General features: G+C 48.9%; 1 protein-coding gene across 1 annotated transcript in view; it reads left to right on the top strand.

The window, feature by feature from the left end:
- Window positions 1–4,018: 4,018 nt before the first annotated feature.
- Jph2 (junctophilin 2) overlaps window positions 4,019–26,774 on the top strand; it is a 63,907-nt gene continuing 41,151 nt past the window's right edge. The window contains exons 1-2 of the mRNA XM_034496225.2: window positions 4,019–4,832; window positions 25,343–26,114. Of these exons, the coding sequence (XP_034352116.1) occupies window positions 4,454–4,832; window positions 25,343–26,114 (1,151 nt within the window). The 5' untranslated portion in view covers window positions 4,019–4,453. The remainder of the gene's footprint in view (window positions 4,833–25,342; window positions 26,115–26,774) is intronic.

The following is a 26,774-nucleotide window of genomic DNA, read 5'->3' as shown; positions in this document are numbered from 1 at the left end:
TTTGAAGAACTTCGTTTTTCCTAAGGAAGGTCTGTTGTGATGCACACATAGCCACAAGAGGGCACGCTTTCCTCAAAATTCACAGGATTAGAATGAATGGAAAAGAGGGTGGGGGGCGGGGGGGGAGGAGAGCGCCATAGTTTTCATGAAAGCTCAACCCTGGCTGCACAATAAGGCCAATGCCAGATTCTGAAATCTGAATTTTGATTTTGCAAGATCCAAGTGTTCCTTTATGTCTATCTGTAGACATGTCTATGTCATGTCTATCTGTAGACAAACCACGGGGTGAGGCTGGTTAATAGATATGAGTCCTTCCATGTCAGGTATTTGGCATTTAGTCTTTCTTTGGTGACTCTCTTATTAATCATAATGGTCTGAAAAGCATTTTGCTGTGTAAGAGTAGCAATAATAGCCTGTATTGTTTAAGTGTTTAATGCCTTCAAGCTATGAACCTTATTTAATACTTGGATTATTTTGCCTGGATGTGTGTATCTGTGCACCATCTGCTTTCCTGATGCCCACAGAGGCTAGAAGAGGGAGCTGGACCCCCTGCAACTGGAGTTACAAATGGTGTGGGTGCTCTGCCCCACGTTTGGGGGCCAAAATGTTGGGGACTGCTCTATCAATGTTAGAACCTGCACTGCCAAAGGCTGCTCTGGTCCGTGGGTCGGGGTTCAGCAAGAGAGAGAGTGAGGATGGACGTGAGGAATGGAGACCAGACAGAGTGTGATTCAATCCTGTTTATTCTTCAGTCTCTCTTCCTAGTGCAAGCGTCTAATAATTGTTGCCTGTCTCAAGTGCCTACTATAAGTGCCTAATACTTAATAATGATTTCTTCTGTCTGCCTCTCGCCTTTTATAATTCTCACTTCTAAGCCACACCTTTAAGTCATGCCCTTAGGTCTTGTCTCTAAATCTGATCTCTAAGTCACGCCCTTAAGTCACACACCTTTAAGTCTCACACACCCAAGGGAAAATCCTGGGTATCTAAAACAAGATGTTATCAGAGTGTGCTCAGCTGTTGCAGGCTATTGTAATCAAGTCTCTTGTCAGGGTATATGGCTCAAGATGGCTGCAAGGATGATGGCCGCCTTCTGTCGGCTCCCCACAGAGAACCAAACCTGGGTCCTCTGTAAGAGCAACAAGTGTTCATAACCACTTAGCCACCTCTTCAGTCTCTTGGGTATGAACCTCTTCAGCAGAGACTCTTATAACTTTCCCCTAGTCATGTCAAGAGGTTGTGATTATTCTTAATATAAATGTTAATTCTCAGGCAATTTCTGGAGATACAGGAGATTATCTTGGTTTAGAGAGAATTGGCAATCGGTCCAAAATTGTAAGCTAACTCATCTGGGCAGAGCTGGGAGGTTTTTTGTTTGTTTTGTTCTGTTTTTGCTTTTGTTTTTGTTTTTTTCCAGTACTGAGGATTGAACTTAGGGCCTCACATTACCATACAAGCACACTCTTCATTTTTTAATTTGAGATGGGTCACATTAGGTTGCCCAGGCTGGCTTTGAACTCACTTATTTTATAGCCTAGTAGGTTTTGAACTTTAAATCTTCCTATCTCAGCATTCTTAAGTTTCTAAGTAGCTAGGGCAGTACCACTAGGCACAGCTCAGAACTGAGATCTGAACATACATCTAACTCTCAACTTCCTGCTTGTATAAAGCAAACATATGCAAACAAATAAATGTTATCAAGAAACCATTTTCCAAACATTCACAGTGGGCCTGGTGAAACAGCCAGCAGGTTAAGGCTGTTGTTGCCAAGCCTGATGACCTGAGTTTGACCCCGAGACTCATGGTGGAAGGACAAAATGGACTCCCTCAAGTTGTCATCTGACCTCCATATATGCACTGTCACACACATACAGACACGGGGACGAGGTATGCAGTAAATAAGGGGCTGGAGAGAGAGCTCTGTGTTTAAGGAGTACTTCTCTTGGCCAAGAACTCTCGTTAAGTTCCCAGCATCCACTCCAGGTGGCTCACAGTTATGAGTAATTCATAGTTCCAGGGGATCCAACACTTGACCTCCCAGGCCACCTGCACTCATGTCCGCATACCTATTCACGTATACACTTAATTTTAAAAAAATCTTTAAAAATGAATAGATAAAATTCCCAGTGTTTTAAAGTCAGAGATGCTCAAAGCAAATGCAGCCAGCCAGGTCCTCTCACATGAGGACTGAACTCCATTGGTCTGGGAAGGACTGTGCAATGTGTGTTTTTATGATTGTAGGTGATTCTTCTGGAAGGGCTCCATCGCAGGGAGCTACTAGCAGTGAACAGGGAAAGATATACATATATATATGGATTCTCTCCTGGAAAACAGCTAGCCTAGATCAGCCTTAGAGTGATTGATGGCCTCTCAGAGACAGTCACTTTTCTTTCTATTTGACTCTCCATTTCCTTGTCCTGCGACTGCCAAGCTGGAAAGAGTTTGGGAAAGAATGGGCAAAGTGTTTTTAGTGGGGAACCGCCTGGACAGGCTGAAGGTCCACCTGGACAGGGTGCCAGCCACCTGGCCAAGATGGTGGTTTGTGTGGAGGCTGGTGCTGAAACGTGGACCAAAAGGACTTTGTGAGGTTAGTGGCCGTGCACGTAATCACGAGCAGCAACAACTAACAGGGACTGTTATCAGTGGAGTGGAAAGCGGAGAACACAGTCTGCCCATTTCTATAACAAGGAAATGAATGCAGTGACGTGCAGTGGCCAAAATCGTCGTGGGACTTGGGAATGCGTCAGACAGACATGGAAGTCAGATAATGTCTCATGCTCCCTTGGTCCTTGGCTTTTTTTCTTTTCTTTTTTCCTTTCCTTTTTCTTCTTCTTTTTCTTCTTTTTGATTTCTAACCTTCCATCATTCCAGTTATGAACTAACTCTCTCTCTCTCTCTCTCTCTCTCTCTCTCTCTCTCTCTCTCTCTCTCTCTCTCTCTCTCCCATGAGCAGGAAGGAAACTGTCCTCCCCTCTATACTCCTGACAGAGGCTGTGGGCTGTGGTGGAGTGAGATTCATTTTAGAAATATTCAGGATCGTTATTTTGTGCAATATCCCCCTTCTCAAGCTTGTGTCTGCTCCAGCATCTAAGAGCCCATGAAGCCAGGCTTCAGAAGCTCTTGGGACAGGAGTGAAAGGCTTTGGTGAATTTCTAGCACCCAGGTTTCCACCAGCTTTCAGTAAGAAGAAATAAATCTTCAAGGCAAGGAAGACACCGTGGTCTTGGCTGAGGATTGTCAGCCCTGGAAGTGCTTCCCACCAATTCGTCTCTCTCACGGGTTCTGGGGATCAGAGTTTTCTGATTGCATGACAAGTACTTTATCAAGGCAGCCATCTCCCCGGCCTCCTGAACTGGTTCCTTTTACCAGGGTTCTCCCCAGTTTCCTGGGTTGACTGGGGTGGGAATGTGAGCACAGAACTCTGACTAGTTCATGTTTGCCCTGTGGCTAGACCCCTCTCTGCTCATTCTGAGTTCCGTTCTGCTTTCAAAGTCCTATGTGCCCCGGTCCTCCATTCCTTTCTCGGTAGATCACTGGATTCTTCAATGGGATTGGCAGGGGCACCAAAGCTCTGGGTCCTGCCACGGCATGCTCGAAGTGGTAGGGCCCCATGTCTGCCACCCTCTGCACTCTGGGGATATGAAGTGGCCCTGGATAAGACAGTCCATTAGTCTCGGTCTCTTCGCCCTGCCTGCGGATTCTGGGACTTCTAGATGGGAGGCAGCTCTGACCCACAAGAAGGCAAGCCACCAAGTGGCTAGGCAGTCTACACTTGGTTCTCAGATTTCCTGCTCAGCCCCCTCGGGCCACTGCCTGGGTCTGCAGGCCCAGCGGATTGGAAGCCCCCCCCCTCCCCCCCAGCTCTGAAGGAGGCTGGGCCAGCCAGGGGGTTATTTTGGGAGCAGCTTCTGAGATCCAATGGCCTTGTTAGGGCAACACTGACCTTTCTATCCTGGGAGGAAGGCAGGGCTGGAGAAGGGGCGGGGCAGCTGGGAGATCTGAGCCGCACGCCCACTGGGGTGGATGAGAAGGGGGCCAGCGGCTGCTTCGGGGTGGGTGGCGGGAATTCAGCTGGGCTGCTAACCGGGAATTGTCTCTCTAAAAAGACAAGACCCCTCAACTTCTTTCGTTGCTATTCTTAAGGAGGACACACTGGACTCCATGGAAGCTGGACCTGGGACACTTTGTGGGAACTTGGAGTCTCTTCTGTCGGCTTCCTTTTTAAGTTGCTGCCTTGTTGGGATGACTGAGGGGGCCTCCCAGCCATGGCACTGACCAGCGGCCCCACTGCTGACTTGGCCTTTGGGCTTTTTCTGCCTCTGCTGGCATCTTGCTTTTTAACCCCTCGAGCCCGGTGGTGATTCTAGGGGCTCAGCCTGAAGGTGCTTGGAGAGCATCAGGTACCCCTACGCCCAAGCTGGAGGACAGAGGAGTTGTCAGGAGCGAGGATGAGATGAGCGGGGGCCGCTTTGACTTTGATGATGGCGGGGCGTATTGTGGGGGCTGGGAAGGGGGAAAGGCACATGGGCACGGACTGTGCACCGGCCCCAAGGGCCAGGGTGAATACTCGGGCTCCTGGAATTTTGGCTTTGAAGTGGCAGGCGTCTACACCTGGCCTAGTGGGAATACCTTTGAGGGATATTGGAGCCAGGGCAAACGACATGGGCTTGGCATAGAGACCAAGGGGCGCTGGCTCTACAAGGGGGAGTGGACGCATGGCTTTAAGGGGCGCTATGGAATCCGGCAGAGCACAAACAGTGGTGCCAAGTACGAGGGCACTTGGAATAACGGCCTACAGGACGGCTATGGCACGGAGACCTACGCAGATGGAGGTGAGTCCAGCTCAGCCCGCAGAGCTTGAGGGGCGGGGGTCTGGAAGGGATGGTAGAAAACATCAGAGTAATTGGCAAAGAAATAGATGGTTTAAGGTGCTATTTCCTGTGTGGCTTTAGGTAAGCTACTCTGCATCTCTGTGCCAATTTTCTTATCAGAAAAGATAGGGTAATAAAGTGGTTCTTGAGGACTGGCAGGAATGACCAGTGCAAGGCACTGTACAGATGTACACTCATCAGACACGATAAGATGTAATCATTTCTCTTTGCTCTCTAGGTAGATAAACAGCTAGATTTCAGCTTGTGTTGTAGCAGAACTGGGGGCTGGCCTCAACTCTGCTATGAAAATATTTTCACAGGGTAGATCCTAAGAGTGTTTATTCATTCATTTCTCCATCCATCTATCCATCCAACCACCCAGCATTCATTCACCCATCCCTCCACCCATATATCCACCCATCTATCTATCTCCCATTCACTCATCCATCCATTCACCCATCCCATTCACCAACATCCCTTCATGCTTTCACCCAGCAGGTATATATCTGTCCATCCATCCACTCATCTAACCATCCATCCTTTCATCCATTCACTTAGCAGCTATTTACCTGTCCATCCACCCATACATCCATTCATACATACATCCACCCACCAACTCATCCATCCATTTATCCATCCATCCATCCATCCATCCATCCACCCATATTCATCCATCTATTCATCCATCCATCTATCCATCCACCAACTTATCCATCCATCCTTTCATCCATTCACTTAGCAGCTATTTACCTGTCCATTCACCCATTCATCCATTCATACATACATCCACCCACCAACTCATCCATCCATCCATTCATCCATCCATCCATCCACCCATCCATCCATTCATCCATCTATTCATCCATCTATTCATCCATCCATCCATCCATCCATCCATCCATTCATCCATCTATTCATCCATCTATTCATCCATCTATTCATCCATCTATTCATCCATCCATCCATCCATTCATTCATCCATCTATCCCTCCACCCATTTATCCATCATCCATCCCTCCATCCATTCATTTACTCATACATTCTTTCATCCAGCACATATTTCTAGACGATTGCTCTGCATCCCAGCCTTATTCAATACATATTTCCGTGGGACCTCCTATTTGTCCATTATTGCGCAAATGATTAGATACAAAAAGGACATGGACTAGGGCTTCAAAGATAGGCAGGCAGGCCAGCATCTCACTCAAACATGTCAGAGAGTGGTGGCATTAAAGAGCAGAGTGTGACTTGGACATGTTGCTTACCTGGGCCTCAGTTGCTCATCCACACAATAGGGCACTTGGGGCATCAATACTGCTCAAAGCACGGGCAGTGAACAAATAGTGTTGGCATCTACCCACAGCAAAGATGCAAGCTCAGGGTTCATCAGACCCTCCGACCAGCATAGTGAGCAACAAAGCCTGTTTTGACAGGCTCACCAGAAAGTGTCACTTTACTGGGACCATATGGTAGTCCAGCTACTCGAAAGGCTGAAACAGGAGGGTCATTTTATAACAGCTTGCCACCATAGTGTAACTCTGACAAGGAAGGAAGGGAGGAAGGGAGGGAGGGAGGGAGGGGATCAGGGGCTGAGCAAACTATAGAGATCACTGGTTAGTGACTCTCTACCTGTTTTACATCACAAAGTGAGAGTGTTTTAGATTTATAATTATGTGAAAAAAAACTAAAGAAAAATATTCTATAATACATGAAAAACAGATGGACACCTTTATCAGACATCTAGACATTTGGCTGTTGTCTGACAGAACCTAAAGCTAACTCACAGTAAACAGTTAGCGACTCCTGCAATCTTTTTTGTTGAGACAGAATATAGCTCAGGCTGGCTTTGAACTTGTAGTCCTCCTACTTCAGCCTCCAGAGTACTGGGATTGTAGACATACTCCACCATGCCCCATGGCTCCTCTGACTGGGGTATTTCCAGGACACTTTCCTGCTGTGCTGAGTGACTCAAAGTTGTGGCTCTTTAGGAAACAATTGTTCCTGGCACAAGAAACCACTTGTGGGATGTTGTAGTTTGGATGTCTCCCTCTGCACTGTGACGGAGTACAGGAAAGGGGCATTCTGAGGGTGGAGCAGGGAAGCAGGGATAAGCAACAGCAGCCCCTGGGCGAGCTTGCACAAGCATACCGAGAGCAGCTTGAGATGCAGGCTAGGTTCATGCCTGGACTGAGGACCTGCTTTCAACTCTGTCTCTCCAGCTTCTGAGTACCCCTAGAATAGGTTATAGAACTGGATGGAACAGGAATGAACTGAGTACAAATTCTAAAGACTCACCAAGCCTCCAACTCAGTGTACTTTGACTCAGCAGATGATTGTGTTGAGCGTGGTACCAGGCACTGGAGGTACCAGGCAAGCCTCAGTTTTCCCAGATATAAATTGGGCACAATCCTTGCCTGCTTATATCAGGCATCTATGTAAAAAGGTGCATGGCAGGTATGGGCCAAATATCCCTCCCAATCTCTCTTCACTCACTCCAAGGGCTTGGAGTTCTGGCTGTGAACCACAGGAGCACACATTCCCAGGGTGAGGTGAACACAGGATATGATGGGCTGATCTGCCAACACGTCTTAAAGGAGGAAACCTAGTCACTCCTGCAGCCAACAGCAGTAACCACCTGTCATTGTGCTAGGGACTGGAGCAGGGAGCAGACACGGTCCTCCAGAAGCCCCTGTTTAGTGAAGGAAACAGAAGCGAACCAGGAAAGAAATACACACTACACACACACACACACACACACACAATTTCTCAATGTTGCCATTAGTGAAGGAAGAGAGTGCATGAAATAGTCTCAGATGTAGGAGGACTAGAGAGAGAGAGCTTTTCAAGCCTGGAATGGAGATGCAAAGGCTCTGAGGTGGGACCAGGCTTAGCCTGCGTGAAGAACAGGGAAGGAGAGTGAGGCATGCTGGGATTGCAGGCAGAGGCTGGGTGACCCGGGTCTGTGGGTCCTGGTCTGAGCCCGGGTGTACCCGGGAGCTCTTAAGGCCAGGTGCTCAGAAGGCCAGCCACCCTGCTCCACCCAACCTTCTCCCTCCCATGTGATGCCCCCACACCCAGGGACTCTGGAGACCTTGTGGGTTCCTTTCTCCCAAGCCACACACAAGGTGTAACCGTCCAAATTTAGATGTGGCTGCTGCTATGGAAAATGTCTTTAATCAAGCTGTCAACGTTCCCCTGAGGGTTTGTTAAGGACTTGCCCCTTGCCCTCTTCTGGGTGGCACCAAGAGGGATGTGGACAAGTAAGATCCTAAGATTAGAAGCAGGTGGGGGCCAGACAAGTCCGGGATTATGGTCTCGTCCCACTGGGTTTATTTCTGAGCCTTACTTTCCTCATCTGTGAGATGAACCACTTCTAATCTCTCATGTGATTTAAAATATTATTATTATATTTATTGGGGGAGGGAGACAGGGCATGTGTGACTGCCACAGCATATGTATAGAGGTCAGAGGACAACTTGTGAGAGTCGGTTTTCTCTTTCTGTGGTGTATGACCTAGAGATTAAACTCACATTGTCAGGCTTGCAGGAGGCAAATGTCTCTACACGCCGCTGAGCCAGCCATCGAGCCCTCTCCTCTACTTCCCTTGGGATAAATGACAGAGTGCAGTAAACGGTAGTTGCGGCGGCTACTACTAAGATGGTCAGTTCGTTCAATAAGCATATACTGTGTTCTGTAAAACAAGTGCTATGCTTTACTGTGAAGTGTAGAGAGAATGGAACGGTTGAGCCAGGAAATGTAACAGGAGCCACACTTAGCCCAGCGGCCAGTGCTGAGCAGAGCCAGGTGAGGGACTAGAGCATGAGGCTGGGACATCACAGAGGACTTCCTGGAGTAGGTGATGAGCTAAGTCCTGTCGCAGGTTCATGGGTGAGCTGCACTTTTGGTTGAAAGGACAGAGTCCCCAAATGCCAGGAGACCTGAAGCTTGGGCATCTGCAACCACGCAGAGTTAAAACTTGCATCTTGTCCTTCGTATTGAGAAGCTGCCTCACCTTGTAGTCGGCTATGACAAAACCAAAGCAAACATTAGCTTTGCAGACTGGAGGTGCCAACTGGTTTGTTGGTAGAAAGATCAATTTAGTGGGTCAGGACCCACATTTTTTTCAGATAGAAAGAATGGTAGATACAGAGCAGAAATGACTGGGTCCTTCATGGAGAACAAGATGAAGCATTATTTCCTGGAAAAAGTTTAGTTAATGCTGTATATGTATACATATATGTGCAGAAGTGTAATGTATAGACACATATATGTATCATTGTGTGTTTTAATCCCAGCTCTCAGGAGGCAGAGGCAGGTGGGATCTCTGTGAGTTCGAGGCCAGCCTGGTCTACAAAGGGAGTCCAGGACAGCCAGGGCTACACAGATACCCTGACTTGGGAAAGGAAAAAAAAAAAAAAAGGGTCAGAAGCCACTGTTCTAAAGCAACTTATCCAGAACCTTCTTTGAAGGCCCTGCCATTCCCACCTCCACCCTGCGCCCTCTCCTCCCAGCTTTGCTTTGATGGGAGATTCAGCTCTTCAGCTCTGGCATGGGAAGGGATGGGGGTGGGGAAGGCTCCTGGACTGGAGCCTCCTGGCGCCTCCCCTGCTATAGCCCTCATTCCTTCCCTGGCCATATAAAGTAAAGCTAAAAATAGTTGCTGACTTAAAGCTGGTGCACAGTGCACGTACTCAGCCCTGAAGGAGTTACTCACTTCTTGGCTACCTGGCTGCTTCCACCAGGAAACCCAAAGATGCTAGCCTTTGAAGGATTGTTTGTGACCCTGGCTTTCTCTTTTCTTCTTCTTCCTCCTCCTCCTCCTTTCTACCTCTCTTTGTCTCTGCTTTGGAGACAGAGTCTCTGAAGCCCCCAGCTTCCCAAGTTCTATGATTATGGGTAAAAGCCACCTCTGGGCTGTGATCCTTGCTTTTTAAAACTCTTGACCCAGGGCCACTGCACTGGTAGAGTGTCTGCATGTGCGTGCACATGGACAACCTGTCCTTTCTCTGGGAGTGTTTTCTCAGATAATCATCAGATTCTTAAAGTAAATTCACTCAAAAATAAATCCAGTAACTGAGATGTGCAGCAGAGCCAGGTATGGTGGTGCACATCCGTCATGCCAGAGTCAAGAGGAGACAGAAGGATTAGGAGTTCAAGGTTATCCTTGGCTATATAACTAGTTAGAGGCCAGCCTGGGCTACCTGAGGCCCTATCTCAAACGAGCAAACAAAGAATGCAGTGGGAAGATGGCCCACTGTTTTCCATAAAACTAACATTAATGAGAGTGATCTTTCAGGGTTCGCCATACGCTGGGTGTCATCCTAGGCACGTGACATAGCCATGTTACTTTTTGGGAAGTATTGTTATCACTATCTTGCAGATGAGGAAACTGAGAAAGATCAAGGATCTGTGGTTAGTGGGAAGTAGAGATGGGGCTTGAAAATAGCACGTTTATTTGAGACAGAGTCTGTATTTGAACTCAGAGCTCATGATTCAGCAAGGCTAACTAGGGTTGCAGGCGTGTGCCTCCACCGCTGCCTTCTTATGTGCTGGAGATCCAAACTCAGGGTCTTGTGCTTACACAGTAAGGACTTCATCAACTGAAGCATCGTCCCAGATCTCTTCAAAATCACCCACAGATTTCAAAATGTTGACAGGAGACTTTTGAGTTAGCCCCCCCACATCCCCCCATGCATCCGAAGGGCCAGCTGCTGTGAGGCTCACCCCGACCACAGGAATGACAGCAGGCTCCCTTTACTAGCCTCTGTGCTAAGAGCCTTACATGCACCACGTTACTTAGACTTCTTCCTGGCCTGTGCCTTTCAAATCTTCATGACTGCAACCCCACAGCCAGACACGTATTTTACATCCACTGCATTCTCTATGTGTGCACATCAACAAAATGGAGAACGCAAACCAACACTCCACCTCCTTCCTCTGATGCTCTGGCTTAGGTAAAGTTCTCGGGATGGTTTGTCACATGCTTTTATTATTATTACCATACCCTGAAAAGACGAGACCATTTCGTATGTCTTTGCCAGCTAAGTCCAGAACCCAACCTGCTACACTCAGGACCCAGTTTGTGCTTATTAATTAATTAATTAATTAATTTGTTATCTACTTATTTTTCCCTTGCTCAGAGTTAATGACTTAAACTCATTCCATCCAATGTGTTCCAAATACACAAACTCAAGGAATCAGTCAGAACAGAGGACCGAACAGCACACAGAATGTTACATTTTCTGAGCCGAGAACACTGTTCTCCCAGAGTTAAGTTTTAAAGAAGCACAACTTCCTATTTATCCATTTGTGCCCCTAAGGAATATTTCTCTATTGTTATTCGTCTGCTTCTATGCAGGTGTGCTCTCACCCACCCACTCACTCCCACATCCCCATCCTCAAATACCCCCAGACTGGGGCATTCAGCCTTCACAGGACCAAGGACCTCCTCTCCCACCGATGCCTGATAAGCCCATCCTCCACTACATATACAGCTGGAGCCATGGGTCCCTCTGAGTGTGTTCCCAGGCTGGTAGTTTAGACCCTGGGAGCTCTGGTTGGTTGATATTGTCACTCTCCCCATGGGGCTGCAAACCCCTTCAGCTCCTTCAGTCTTCTCTCTGATGCCTCCATTGGGAATTCAATGGTTAGCTGCAAGCATCCACCTCTGTATATGTCAGGCTCTGACAGAGCCTCTCAGGAGACAGGTATATCAGGCTCCGGTCAGCATGCACTTCCTGGCATCCACAACAGCGTCTGCATTTCGTGATTGCACATGGGATGGATGCCCAGGTGGGACAGTCTCCGGACGGCCCCTCCTTCAGTCTCTGCTCCACACTTTGTCTCCATATTTGTTCCCATGAGTATTTTGTTACTCCTTCTAAGAAGGTCTGAAGCACCCACACTTTGGTCTTTCTTCTTTATGAGCTTCATGTGGTCTGTGACTTGCAAGCATTTGGGCTAATATCCACTTATCAGTGAGTGCATACCATGTGTGTTCTTTTGTGATTGGATTGCCTCACTCAGGATGATATTTTCTAGTTCCATTCATTTGCCTAAGAATTTCATGAATTCATTGTTTTCAATAGCTTTCTTTTTCTTTTAAGATAGGGTCTCACCGTGTAGCCCTGGCTGTCCCAGAACTTGATATGTAGCCCAGGCTATTAGCTTCCCAAGGGCTGGGATCATAGGTGTGTGCTGTCACACACAGCCTAGAGTCAGCCTCAAAATTACAATAAATCTTCTAGCTTTGCCTTTTCCTATTCAATATTCTGCTATTGTAGGTCACTGCTTTTTCCACATTCAATATAAAATCATCCTGTTGGTTTCTTAAGCAGAAGGCAGCTGGGTTTTCATTGCAAGTTATTAGATGTCCAGATCAGAGTTTTTCTATCCATGGACATGGTATATATGTCTTATTCAATTTCATTCAGCAATGCTTTGAACTTTTCAGTTCCTACATTTAAAAAAATGTTATGCCTATACATTCATTTTATAAAACTGTCATTGCATTTTTTTTTTAATTTGCTGGGGTGTGGGGCACACACATGCCACCATGTACGTGCAGAGGGACAACTTGAAGTCAATTCTCCCCTCCCACCTCGTGGGGCTCAAGGATTGAACATAGATTGTCAGATTCATGGCAAATGCCTAAAGCTGTTGAGCCTTCTTGCTGGCCCTGTATCTATCTATCTATCTATCTATCTATCTATCTATCTATCTATCTATCTATTGTTGACAATATAAATGGAACCTTGTTGTTGTTCTTGGTTTTTTTTGTTTTGTTTTGTTTTTTGTTTTTGTTGTTGTTGTTTTTTGAGACAGGGTTTCTCTGTGTTACCCTGGCTGTCCTGGAACTCACTCTATAGACCAGGCTAGCTTTGAACTCATAGAGATCTGCCTGCCTCTGCCTCCCTAGTGCTGGGATTAAAGGTGTGGGTCACCACCACCCAGCAGGTATCTTAAATTTTATTTTTTTACCCATTTGATACTAGTTTATGGAAACATAATTATTTTCTTTTTTTCTTCTTTATTTTTTCAAGCGCTATTTTATGTCAGTCCATGGGAATATGCAAATGAGCACAGCACACAGAGGCCAGAAGCACTGGATCTTTTAGAGCTGGAGTTACAGATGGTTGTGAGCCGCCTGATGTGGGTGCTGGGAATGGCACTCTGGTCCTCTGGAATAGCAGCCAGTGCTCTTACTTGCCGGGCTAGCTCTCCAGCCCTGATATAATTATTCCATGTTGGCTTTAAATCCCCTCATCTTGTTCAACAAATTCCTCAATTCTAGTGGATTTTTTGCTTTTCAAATTTACAAGTAGTACCTTCAATTTTAAAATATCTGGATTGAAAACAAAGTATAAAAATTCTAGGAGAATCGGATGGCTGTAGTGAAATTTTTAGTTTCTTTATAACACACAGAAACATTATGTTTTCATTTTAATCCCAGGTGTGGGATGGGGATGCTTCAGATTGTCCACAGCAGCTGACTCTGATTTTCCTAGTGCTCTAGCAGGGGTGTGATTTTGCCAGATGCAGATAGTTTCTGTGATTGTGTGATGTTTGTAATTCTGGGGACTTTTCAGATGGTATGTAAATGCTAGGACCCTGGGAGCCTGTGGGGGCTGTTTGTTGGTGGTTGGTGTTGGTCTCTCACTGTTGGTCACAGTTTGCACACGGTTTGTGTGCAAAGAAGACACAATGAGAAGAAATTAAATATCATGAGGGTGAAAATCAAACTTGCCCCAAAGAACTGGACACCCTAATCAGCAGGAAGTAGTCTAATGATCCCGTCACCCCCTTTACTGTCTATCCTGTTTTCTCTCCTATCAAGTGTCAGAGGCGTGAAAGGGTGGAAGAAAAGGGATGGAGAAGGGTGGAAGGAAGAAGAACCCACAGAGTAGCCCAAGTCCAGCTACAGATGGGAGACATTGTGCTAAGGCTCTTGGGGTAGGGGTTTAGTCCACAGAGGTGGATGCTCAACTCAGCTGTGCTGCTTACTAGTGGTGTGAATATCACTAACCTCTCTGATCTTCCATTTTTCTATCCCCACCACAAGGATTAAAATTTCTCTTAGCATGTCAATGAGATGAGATAATAAATGTAGATCCCTTAGTGTAATGCCCAGCACATATGAAAACCTGAGAATATGCCTTCTTCTTATGGTGCCCTCCATATCCTTCAGGCTGAATTAACTCAGATAGCTTGAATTGTAGCTGTATGTTATCTTTGGGACAATGTTTTAGAACACAGAAATCAGCTTTTGCCTTCAGTGATTGGCTCAGGTCTGCCCTGTGACCTGCCAGTGTTGATGGGACCTATACCAGGTGTGACTCTGTTTTGAATGTAGAATCAGCTTAATTTAACCTCATTTCAAGAATCTCATGTCACAGTCCACAGCCAGGGATGAACATGACAGTGGGCTAAGTTGCTGTCCAAGCAGCTTCTTGGTGTTATCTGGGTACTCCAGGGAGGGAAAGCCCACTCAAAGAGATGAGAAAGCGGACACAATCTTTCCTCTCTGTGCCTTGTTTTTGTGACTCATGCATCCGATTGGCCGAGTCACAGCAGATGTGCCCTGTCCAAGGCAGGCCTTGGGGATTCATTCAGCTTGCTGGTTTCCAGGGGTTGCTAATTCTGTGCCCCCAGCAGCTGTTCCCCAGACCGGCTCTGCTAGGCCAGCCACACCCTTGTGAGGAACATCCAGTCTCAAGTTCTGAGGGCTTCTGCTGAGAGTGTGTGGTGAAGGGGGCAGGGTGCTTCCTACCATAGGACAGAAGGCTGTCCTTTTTCCCTTCTGCCCCTCTCCTAGCCAAGGCCATAGAGTAAGAAGGCAGGGAGGTCTGGCCTCCCTCCCTCCTGGGTGACTTCTATTTCCTATCTAAGGGGTATTTGCGGAGGGCTGAGGAGCCAGGTGTGGGTGGAGAACAAGTCACAAAGCCACTCCAGGGCACCGGAGCCTCCTGGGCTCTCCTTGTCACCAGTGGTGAGCACTGGGTGCTTGAGGAATCTCGAGCCCATGACAGATGACAGCCCTGGGGGAATGCATGAGTGGAATTGAGGGACACGGTCAGGCCCGAGGTGGATGCGGCCTACAGGACATGCTGTTCAGGAGTCACTGTGGTCCAACTGTTTGTTTTCAAGGTGGAATCAGTACAGATCCTTCCTCAGCAAGCACCCAGGTGTAACTTCCCCCAGTGGGCAGGGCAGATGAACAGTGTGTCCCCTCGATGTGGCATGCAAAGAAGGACATGGTGTTCATATGTTGCCCCCGCCAGGAAAGCAATGAGAGGGGCATTTTGTGAAGGGTTGAGTAGGCCATTGCAAGAAGGTGGCTTTTGGTCTGAGAAAGTCAGGGCCGATGAAAGAACAGGTTGGTGATATTGTTCACTGGCTGGTATTCCACTGTTAGGACCGTAAGAATAAATGGATAAAGTTAAAGATTTTCTTATTCCATCTTACATATTTATTTTCTGTCAGTGTGCACGCACCACCGTGCCTGTGTGGAGGTCAGAGGCCAGAGCTGTCGGAGCCACTTCTGTCCCACAGTGTGGGTCCCAGAGACTGAACTCAGATCATCAATCTTGGCAGGAAGCGGCTTTACCCACTGAGTTGTCTTGCTGGTGTTCGAAAGCTGAAGAGAGACAGGATCCTCTTTGCTTTCATGGGATGCCTTTAATTCCAGGGTGGAGATGGAGGCCATCTGGGGACAGAGCAGTGTTGAGGCCCTTCAGTGAGTTTAAGGCAGTATTCACGATGTAGGTGAGAAGGGCAGAAGCCTAGACCACCATCACCAAGATGGTAAGATGTGGTACTGAGAAGGGAGGACTGGTAGGTTTCTGATGATATTGTGGCTAGGAGGAGTGAGAGAGAGAGCAAGCAAGAGAGAGAGAGAGAGAGAGAGAGAGAGAGAGAGAGAGAGAGAGAGCTAGTGAGAGAAAACGAGAGCAAGAGAGGGGAGGGGCAGGCAGTGGTGATGGTTCCAGGCTTTATGTGAACCAAGAAGAAATGGCCATGGGTTGGGTGAGGATCAGGAGCTGATTGTCTGGCACATGGGTGAGAGATGCCTCTTAAGACATTCTCTTGGGCCTGACGGTAGTGGGCTGCCTCTGAACTCAGACCCTTTCCCTCGGCCCCCTCTCCCTTGCGTATTAAGTCAGCTCCATTCTACAGCCTCAGTGTTGTTGGCAACCCTCGGTGTGCTGAGCTGACCCAGGCCTGGCCAAGGGGCTTCCACCCAGACCACAGGCCTCGGCCTGTCAGCACCCAGCCAGTGTTGCCGAGTTAATCCTCAGCTTCTTGTGTGAGCTGTGGGGTGTCATCCGGGGCAGCAGCCCTGCATGTGGGAGTGGCAGAGCTCTGAAGACTAAAGAGACTTGGCATCTGTGGCTGCAACCTGACCCTGCTCCTGGGAGCTGTCACCAATGCTGCCAGCTCTTCTGCTCAGCACTGTCTGTTGGTGATCCCAGGAAACCAGAGACTGTGGGGCTTTGATGGATGGAGGCATTTGGAAACCATGGAAGGGACTGCCGTGCCAGCCTTGCAGGTGAGGCAGAGAGCAAGGCCTCATGACCATTTTGGAGGAAACACCACGCTGGCCAGATGCTGAGCATAGGGACTGTTTAATGAAATGCAAGAGTCCGTGGGACACAGTCTCTAGAGGCCAACCACTTACACATCACATGGAAATGAATCACAGGTGTGCTAAGGGCACAAAAGCCATCTGGCAAGCATTTATTGAGTGCCCTTCTACTCTGTTAATTCTCAGAGACAGGAGCAATGGCTGAGTGGTAAACTCTTAGCCTTTTGATCCACTTCATGAGCGTGCACTGTGTGTAGCAAATGGCCAGGACAGACCTAAGTTGTTGGCAGTGGTCTTGCCTGGGGAGACAGGAGAGCACCTGTCCGCGTGCTCAATGTTATACTCTTTTATTTTACAATGAGGATACGTGCTCCTTCAGCCAACACGCAAAAGGTGTGACTGTGTAGACAAGATAAGACATCTTCAAGGTGCAAAAGGAGGCCAGGCGTGCATTACTTACTTTTCTCTGACTGTCAAAACACCTGATGGAAGCAACTTAAGGGAAGAGAGGAGTTTTTGTGGCTTGCTTTTTTTTTTTTTGGAGTGGGGTGGGAGGTGGAGCTCACAGTTGAAGGGGGAACAGTCCATCATGGAGGAGAGGGCTGGAGTAGCTTGGCTGGTGATGGTAGGAGTTTGCCTGGTGGCTTTTTCAGATCTTGGCAAATCCCGGAGTTGGGGATGGGAAGGAGGCAGTGGGGCAGAAGCAAGGCCTGCTTCAAGCAACCCATCTCCACTGACCGAGTTTCCCCCTCCCCTCAACCCCAACATAAAACATCACTGCCAGCTGGAGACTGAAAGGTTTGGGATGGAGGGGGTGTGGTCAAGAGGGTCCCTGAGAGAAATTACTGGAGAGTAAGGGGCTTATTAGAAAAGTTATTAATGCTATGGACAGACAGACAGACAACAACATGGCAGGGACTCTGAGCACCAGAGACAGAGAACATGTTGAAGGCTCTGAAGTCGGGAAGCCCAGGCGCACATGGCAGAAATGGGACCCTCTTACTCCTTTCTGAGGATAGGGGAGGTTTTAATACTGGTACCTAGACTCTCTGAATCCCAGGCAGGAGGCAGGGAAGGGGATAGGCTGGGTTGTGTCTGATGTGAGTAAACGCACTTCTCTGGCAAGAGCCACTGACATAAGGAGTTCTGAGAACTAGGGACCGACAGGCACTGTCTTAGCAGGGTACCTGTCAGGATCCTCAAGATGGGAGGGAAAGGCTACCTCAGGGGCTGAGGCCCGAGCAGCAGCTGGATTCTAACAGTGCATTCTTACAGGGACTAGGTGTTCCAACACATGAGTCGTAGGGGACATTTGAGACTCACATCCTAACAGAACATTTCCCAGAATCTAGACTCAGGGTCCTTCCTCATTTCTTCCTGTTCTTGGACTTTTAAAAGCAACAAGACAGGGTGAGCAAAGCTGGGAATCTGGTTTTGTAGTCTCAGCTCAGCCTGGCTGTGTGGTCTTGGGCAAGTCGCTCATTGTCTGAGCCTTTTTGAGAGTCCTTTTTGCAAGGAGAACATGACCACATTTCTCCTTTTTGTTTGTTTTTGTTTTTTATTTGTTTGTTTGTTTGTTTTTGAGACAGTTTCTCTGTGTAGCCCTGGCTGTCCTGGAACTCACTCTATAGATCAGGCTGGCCTCCAACTCAAAGATCCTCCTCCTGCCTCTGCCTCCAGAGTGCTAGAACTAGGCATATGTCGCCATGCCCAGTGCCCACACTCACCCTTAAAGGCAGATTGATTCCATGCAACATTAACTTGTTGGCTGTGTTCAGATGTGACAAGGGATGTAGACCCTGTTATCATTGGCACCATGGCTAATGAACAATACCTACGGTAGACACAGGATGGGATATAGGTGGTCAGGTACCTTGCTACCTTAGACAGGATGATCTGCTCTCCAAGTTTCACTTCAGCCATGACTTTTCAGAGATTCTCATTTCCACCAGGATGTCTGGAGCTGTGTGGGTGGCATGTTTGTAGAAACTAACCACCCAAGATCCGTATTAAATACGGGCTCTGAGACAGTTTTAACTGGATCCTGAGAGCCCATGGTCATGTTTTTGGGAAATTTTCAAAGTAACTGTTCAACCCCTGGTAGCTTGACCGGCCAGGGAGAGGAGCATTTACACCTCAGAATGGTGCAAATCAAAGTTTGTTTGCTTTTCCTGAAGAGTTGGCTTGCAAGCAAGTTGTCCTTGTCACCAGAGTGAGAGTCACCAGCCCTCTCGGTTTGCTTGGAACTGTCCTGGTGTTAGCAGGACATGTCGCCTCTGAGGAATTCTTCTGTTTCAGTCATTTTTCTGTATCAGTTACTCTCCTCGTTGCTGTGAGAAAATGGCGGGCAGAGACAACTTATGGTTGGAGGATTTGCTTTGGCTCATGGTTTCAGGAGGCTCCATCCATCACTGCAGTCAAGACAGGATGGAGACTCCAACTCCTCAGTAGACCTCAAAGCAGAAAGTAGGAACTAGGGGACCTGATATAAGCCCCCAGTCCTGTCCCTAGTGACATACTTCTGCCAGCTAGGCCCTACACACCTCCTAAAGGTTGTCCTTCTCAATAGCACCACACTATCTGGGAACCACACACTCAAAACATAAACCTACAGGGAACACTTCTGATTCAAATCGTGTGTTTTCTATCAAGTGAGGAAAGCCCACACTTGTGAAGAGGTGGAGGTCTCTGCAATAACCTTTGTAAGACTCACAGGAGCCTTGAAGAGATGATCTGTAAGAGAGAGACTCGGCATCCATTGCAGGCCATGTGCCCTTCAGTTAACTCGAGAGTGTCCCCTGAGTGCCTTCTCCACGCTAGTCCTCATATGGTGTGCTGGGGGTGCGTGTGGGAATGCACATGTGGCCTTGCCTGTAGGAGCATGCATTCTCATAGCAGAGATCCGAGTTCAGCAGTGGCTGTGTTAGTGTGTAAAGCAGCAGGAAGGGAAAGTAGAGGGGTCCGTGGGATGCTCTAGTGATCAATCACAAGAAGGCTTCCCTGAGAGTGTAGTTTGTGCTGAGATCAGAAGGAAGAAGAGGGGCTGAGCTGACAGGGAGCCATGCTGTGTCTGGCAGAGAGAACAGCAGAGACCTGGCGGTGGGAACAGAGCCCAAGCATGCCTTCTGATGTGAAACCACAGGGAGGCAGAAACCCAGAGCTGGCCTCCATCTCTTCCTGGGTTCTCTCTGTCCTTCCTGGCTCCGGTTCATCTTTACAGTTAATCCTTTCTGGGCCAGTATTTCTGAGAAAAGACTCTGCCCTGCCAAAAAGCTGGCCTTTTGGTGGGTAGGGGTAGCTCAGTGCTAGGGCACATGACCAGCAACACACAACCTGGGTTCCATCCCCAGCACCGGGGCAAACAGAGCTAGCCTTCAAGGGACACTTCCTATTGCTCAGCAACCCTTACAGAGCACTCCCCGCGTGCTGACTTTCCTTACTGAGTCCCATGTACCTCTCTTAATCTTTAGTCAACCACCTTCCCCACTCTATGGCTCTCTAGACCTTGACTCTCACCTCTCTTCTGGACCACTGCTGTGTCTGCCATATTGTACATTGTGTGTGTGTGTGTGTGTGTGTGTGTGTGTGTGTGTGTGTGACTAGTTGAATCCCAGGTCAGAAGCTTTTTTGGTCTATCCCTGGCATGGAGTCCACACGCCTGTGGGCAGAGACAATGTGGGTCACTGCTGTATGGCTGATGGATCTTTGGTTTATCTTCAATGAATGCGTGTTCAGTAGCAGCCAGTGACGCTCATTACCTCCACTTCATAGAATGTCTAAAGGGGGGCTCTGCAGGCTTAAGTAACTAGTGAGGGTTTCAGAAACACTCGAGGTGAGAGTTAAGGCTGGAATCCATATTATTCCAAACTAACTGAGAAGAGCAACTGTAGGGAGAGGGCTGAATGCAGGCTCTGTCTACCTAGGAGACAGGACTGCATGTTCCGTGTTGGCTATGATGGCTGTGACCGTCATTCTCAGGGTTTGCACTGCTGAATCTAGAGCTGAACACTGCCCGCTTTTAGTGCCTCTCTCATCCTGGGTTGAGAAGGAAGTGGGATGTAGGTCCAACGTAACAGTGTGGTCAGGAAAACATAGTCATACATCAGTGTTCGCCAGTGACCTCTTTGGGCCTGGGAACTGTGCAGGATGCTGGGAGCATTGTGGGGATGAGTTAGACACTGCTCCTTCCTGCCTGGAGGCTAACATCCCTCAGAGGAGAGGCTTATACTGAACCAATCAAGGGTTTCAAGAACTCTCCCTGTATGGTTTCACATGGAAGCTGAAGTCTGCATATCAAAGATGGCCGTGGGAGAGAGAAAGAATGAGCTGGGGACAGGGTGGCTCGTGATTGTAACCTCAGCAATTTGGAGGCTGAGGCAGGAGGATTGCCAGGAGTTTGAATCTAGTCTGGGATATGCAGTGAGTTCCAAGCCAGTTTAGGCTAAAGTGCAAGAGCCTGTCTCAAGAGACAAACGGAGGCCGGAGAGATGGCTCAGCGGCTATGTGCACTGGCTGCTATTCCAGAGGTCCAGTGTTTGATTCCTTCTACCCTCATAAGACCTCTGTAACTCCAACCACGGGGGACTTGATGTCCTCATCTGGCCTCTATGGGCACAGCATGCACATGGAGCACAGATATACATTCAGGCAATAGATATGTACCCATAAAATATAAATAAAATCCCCTAAAACTGCTGGGGTTGTGGTGGCACATGCCTTTTAATCTCAGCACTTGGGAGGTGGCTCTCTGTGAGTTCAAGGTCAGCCTGGTTTACATAGTAAGACCCTGTAGCAAACAGAAAGGACAATGGTTCTGGGGTAGGAAGAAAAGTTACTGGAGAACAGGTCAAACTGAGGTGACCATGTCAGGCTGTTGGGGATGTCAGTGGGTTCTTTAGAACAATGGAGTGCCTTATGTGGATCGCTGGGCAGCTGAGGAAGCAACCTCCCCCCCCCCCCCACACACACCACCATGGTGCTTTCAGCCTGATAACTGCAGGGAAGATTTTCTCTGCAGATGTGGACCTCCTGTCCCCAGGGAGGACTGCCCAGCCCTGTCTCAGACACACAGAGATGGCCCTTCTGCTCCCTTATCCTCCTTCCCAGGGCCCTGTCACTATCAATATCCCCTGGGTGTTGGTGACTCTTGTTGCATGCCTGTAAGTTTCCTAATATAGACAGACAGTTTCGTTTCCAACGAGTGGCCAAGTGTTGCTCTCTGTTGCAGTCTCAGGTTTTCTTGGGCTTAAAGGGGCCCTGTCAGCCCATCTTAGGCCAAATCTTAGCTACAGGTAGGTTGCTGGATTCAATTTCACAAACTTCTCCAACCTGGAGATTAGATGTCTTCTCTGTCCCCATTTCCTGGCTCCTCTGCCCTGTTCATGGTTCTCTCTGTTCTCTCTCTCCCCTCATCCTCTGGAGAAACAGGAGGAGTGTAGCTAAGCATGGCGTTTGGGCGCTGGAGACCTGTGAGCTCTGTCACCTGTGGTGTCTTTCATCCTTGCCGAACCTGAACTTTTTCTTCAAGGCTTTTGTTTGTTTGTTTGTTTGTTTGTTTGTTTTACTCACAGATAAAGCAAAAAGAGAATAAAAGTTGAATGGACACATTTCATTCCGCTGTGAAGTGTGTCTGTATCGAGTCCCTAATCCTCGTTTTTCTAAGCAAGAAACAAAATAGACAGGAATCCTTGCCCTCACAGAGTGAGTGAGAGCAATAAGCAAAAGGAAAAGAAGACATCTATTGTTTTATAAAAGAAGACATCTATTGTTTTATACACGTCCGCTCGGAGGGAGACTGGAGCTGAGTAGGAGATAGAAACCTTATGCCAGGAGGTAATTGCTTTAAGTAATATAACACTGTCAGGACTGTTGACAGGAGTGGAGGCTTGACGACAACAGGGGAGTGAGCCATTCAGGTACCTGAGGGAAAGGCACTCACAAAAGTTCCTGAGGTAGGACCCCTACTGGTCTGGGAGAGGAACGCCCAAGAGGCCTCTATGCCTAAAGTGGAATGTGGGGGAGGGTAGGCAAGATCAGAGAGGTGGTGGGGTTAAAATTCAAGGAGGGTCGCGCTGGAGAGATGGCTCAGCGGCTAAGAGCACTGACTGCTCTTTCAGAGGTCCTGAGTTCAGTTCTCAGCACTCACATGGTGGCTCACAACCATCTGTAATGGAATCTGATGCCCTCTTCTGGTGGGTCTGAAGAGAGCAACAGTGTACTCACAATAAATAAATCTTAAAAACAAACAAAAAAAGAAAAAGAAAAAGAAAAAGAAAAAATTTCAGTCTTGTGGGTCACCAGGGCCTCAGCTTCTCCTTGGAATAAGAAGGACAGAATGGAGAGATGTCTGCATGTTTGGACAGAGCCCCTCTGAGCCGCTGACCAGTTGCTGGCAGAGGATCCAATTACCACTCAGCTCCAACTGCCACCCGGGTTGCTGAGAAGGGCCCGGAGTCTAGACCACTGTTTCCTGATGGATATATTAAAAACACTGCTAGGCATTGTTGTTTGTTTGTCTGTCTGTTTTTTCTAAATTTTTCTTAAATTTTATTTATTTATCTAAATGAAAGCCATCTACTTTGGTAATGGAGCCTTTAAGAGCAGGGGCCTAGTAGGATTTTAGGTTGTAGGGATAGGTCCTTACTTTCCTTAAAGCTTGTAGTAGGTTTTGGAGGCTCTGGTTTGGGGATGTGTCATTCCATGATCTGTTGGCCCTTTTGCTTTTAGGTCTGTGTTGTGATAGGCTCACCATGGTGGGAGAGCCATGCTGACCACTTCAAGAAGTGAGAGAGGAAGGACACACCCCCATCTCCTCCCAGGAAGCCCCGCCTCTTAAAGGCTCCATCATTTCTGAATAATGCCATGCCGGGTACCAAGCCTTTACCACGCAGATATGTGAGGGACTCTTGAGATGCAGCAAAGGCTCTGACTGGCCACGTCAGGGCAGTGGACGGTGATGTCATAGTACTGGTACTCATGACAGTTCTAGAGGTGGACCAGAGGACTGGCTTTCAGTGCTACTGTAGGGACAGACTAAGAAGATCGTGTGTGTGTGTGTGTGTGTGTGTGTGTGTGTGTGTGTGTGTGTGACACCTAGGGGACATTTGTCTCCAGGCTGACATTTGGAACTGGGGGGTGTAGTGGATTATATTTTGGAGGTCAGCAGGAATATACACAGAGGAGACAAAGCACTAGATGATGTCATCATTGTGGAACTAGTTTGGGGCGGAGCCCTGGGGATACCTCCATAGTAGGACAGGAGTGAAAGACAAAGTCTATGTGACAGTTCCATGCCAGCTTCTTCACAGAGCACAACATATCTTTTCTTTCAGTTTTCCAGAGTTACAGACCCTTTAAGCTTTACCACTGTGAAGTAGAAGGTGATTGCTCTTTCTGATAAGAAAGCTGAGACACAGAGAGGTCAGGTTAGTTGCCTAAGGTCACACAGCAGGAGTGGAGGCAGTCCTTGGCGTCTGTACGCCTCTCTACTTGTACGAGACTTGAGTGGCTGTCTGCCGTGTACTCATTCCCACGAGCTGGAGTGCTGTGTTCACCTGGGCCCTTGGCTGCTGGCAGCTCCTGCACACGCCACCAATCTGAGCACTAGGTCTTCTGTGGCTTTGATTTGATACCCACAAGCCCAACTCACGGTTTCAAGTGCCCTAGCCTTGTATTGGAGCTTGGAGGCAGCCTCACATTCTCAGAACTCCGTGCACATTCACGCCACTTCTGTGGGACCATGGACACTTGGCTTCCTGTGTGTACACTGCATCACACACCTGTGATCTCTCTCTCTCTCTCTCTCTCTCTCTCTCTCACACACACACACACACACACACACACCAAGTTTCCCAGCATTCACGATGCCTGAAGACTTGCTGTCTTATCTGTTCACAACCTCACTGGTCACATCACCTCGGGCAATAGGACAGCCGTGCATTCATTCTATGTACTGGTGGGGACTTGCATGGCCACACCCCTTCCCCCTTCAGCCCTCTGATGGCCCTGCATGATCATTCAATCCTGCCTTTCCATGCAGTTCCGACCTAGGATTGCACCGCAGCCTTATGTTAGATAACCCCGTTAGACTTTTCTCAGAAGCTCTCCTACAGGCTGTGTGTACACTGCCTTGCACCAGCCTTCCACATCAACCACAGTGCTGCCCAGAGCTGCCATTTCTATACCTTGCCCAAGTAGAGTTCCCAGTTTGACCTTCTTGGATAACTACAGTGTAACATGCACTGATTCATGCACTTCACACTCTGTTGCATACCCGGGACCTTAACATGTTTCCACCATGGGACTCTATCCCATCTTACAGATTCCAGACCACACTCAGCACCAGGGCCTGGACTAATCACATCGCTCTACACTGACTCTCTGACTCACACAACTCACCGGACACCTGAGGTCCCCACCATTGGTGATGGCCACACCTCACCCCCTAGTTTGCCCACCCCTATGTGCTCCGGCACACATGGATTTCCAAGTACACACAGCAGAATGCACTTTGTCCCTGTCCCTCTGATGGCCTAGCTCCATCTTGGTGCTGTCCTGCTTTGCCCACACCTAGGTCATTGTACTCTGCTGGCCCTGCCTGTAGCCTACTGCGGCCACTGTCCAAAGTACACATAGCAGCATACTTGTCCTTCTGATAGGTAGGCTGTCCTCTGAGCCCCAACCTGCCTTGCCCACATCCCAGGTTACAGCATGCCAGGGTTCCTACCTGTGTCTTCCTGAGGCCACTCCAGATAGGCACAGGAACATGTACTTCTTCTCCCTCGAATGTCCTCTGCTCTCTTCAGGCCCCACTCCTTCTTGTCCATGTCGGGGAGGTCACCACGTCCTGGCCATCTAACTGACACGGCTTTCTTTGCCCGCCCCGCAGGGACCTACCAAGGCCAATTCACCAATGGCATGCGCCATGGCTACGGCGTGCGCCAAAGCGTGCCCTACGGGATGGCAGTGGTGGTGCGCTCTCCACTGCGCACTTCTCTGTCCTCGCTGCGCAGCGAGCACAGCAATGGCACGGTGGCTCCGGACTCGCCAGCGACAGACGGGCCCACGCTGCCCTCGCCCCCGGTGCCGCGCGGTGGCTTCGCGCTCAGCCTGCTGGCCACGGCGGAGGCTGCGCGTCCCCAAGGGCTGTTCACGCGTGGCGCACTGCTGGGTCGGCTGCGACGCTCAGAGTCCCGCACCTCGCTGGGCAGCCAGCGTAGCCGCTTGAGCTTCCTCAAGAGCGAGCTTAGCTCGGGAGCCAGCGATGCCGCATCCACCGGCAGCCTGGCCGAGGGCGCCGAGGGCCCCGACGACGCGGCTGCGCCCTTCGATGCTGACATCGACGCCACCACCACGGAGACCTACATGGGCGAGTGGAAGAACGACAAGCGCTCGGGCTTCGGAGTGAGCGAGCGCTCCAGCGGCCTGCGCTACGAGGGCGAGTGGCTGGACAACCTGCGCCACGGCTATGGTCGCACCACGCTGCCCGATGGCCACCGCGAGGAGGGCAAGTACCGCCACAATGTGCTGGTCAAGGGCACCAAGCGTCGCGTGCTGCCGCTCAAGAGCAGCAAGGTCCGTCAGAAGGTGGAGCATGGGGTCGAGGGCGCCCAGCGAGCGGCAGCCATCGCGCGCCAGAAGGCAGAGATCGCTGTCTCCAGGTAGGTGCCCAGTGGAGATTGACAGCCTAGGAGGTCCCCAGCCCAGTCTGGTCCAGCACTGTGTGAGTCACACATGCATCCAGTTTTCTACACGCTTTACCGTTGTGCTTCAGTCATTCACTCAGCGGCTGCCATCCACCCTACCCCAACCCTCTGCAGATCTTTCTCACATGACCCGTCTATAGCCGTGTCTCAGCAGGCCAACCACTCAACCACTCCACTCAACACTTAGCCACCCCACCATGCAACCACTCGGCTACCTCACTATGCTGTCATCCACCTAGACCACCATTCATTCATTCATTCATTCATTCAATGATTCATTCATCGATTCATTCACTGATTAATTGATTCATTCAGAAAGCCTAGCAGTCACCCACCCAGACATCCCTCCAATCCCTTCACAACCCTGACACTCAAACAACTCCTCCATTCACCTAACCCTTTTACCTATCGAAAAGCACTTTCTGTTTCTTAATCTCTTTAATATCCACCAGAGCAAAGTAACCACCCACACAGCCACACCCACCCTCATCGCTAGCCAACTTCCCATCCCTTTTCACTCCCCCCCTCCGTGTAACCTCCTACCTGACCACTAATGCAACTACTCACACATCTATCGGACCACTTATCCATCCCTCATCCACCAAACACGCCTAT

Source organism: Arvicanthis niloticus, chromosome 2 (assembly GCF_011762505.2).
Source record: "Arvicanthis niloticus isolate mArvNil1 chromosome 2, mArvNil1.pat.X, whole genome shotgun sequence".
Lineage (NCBI taxonomy): Eukaryota > Metazoa > Chordata > Mammalia > Rodentia > Muridae > Arvicanthis > Arvicanthis niloticus.
This window is presented reverse-complemented; position numbering and strand designations above follow the sequence as displayed.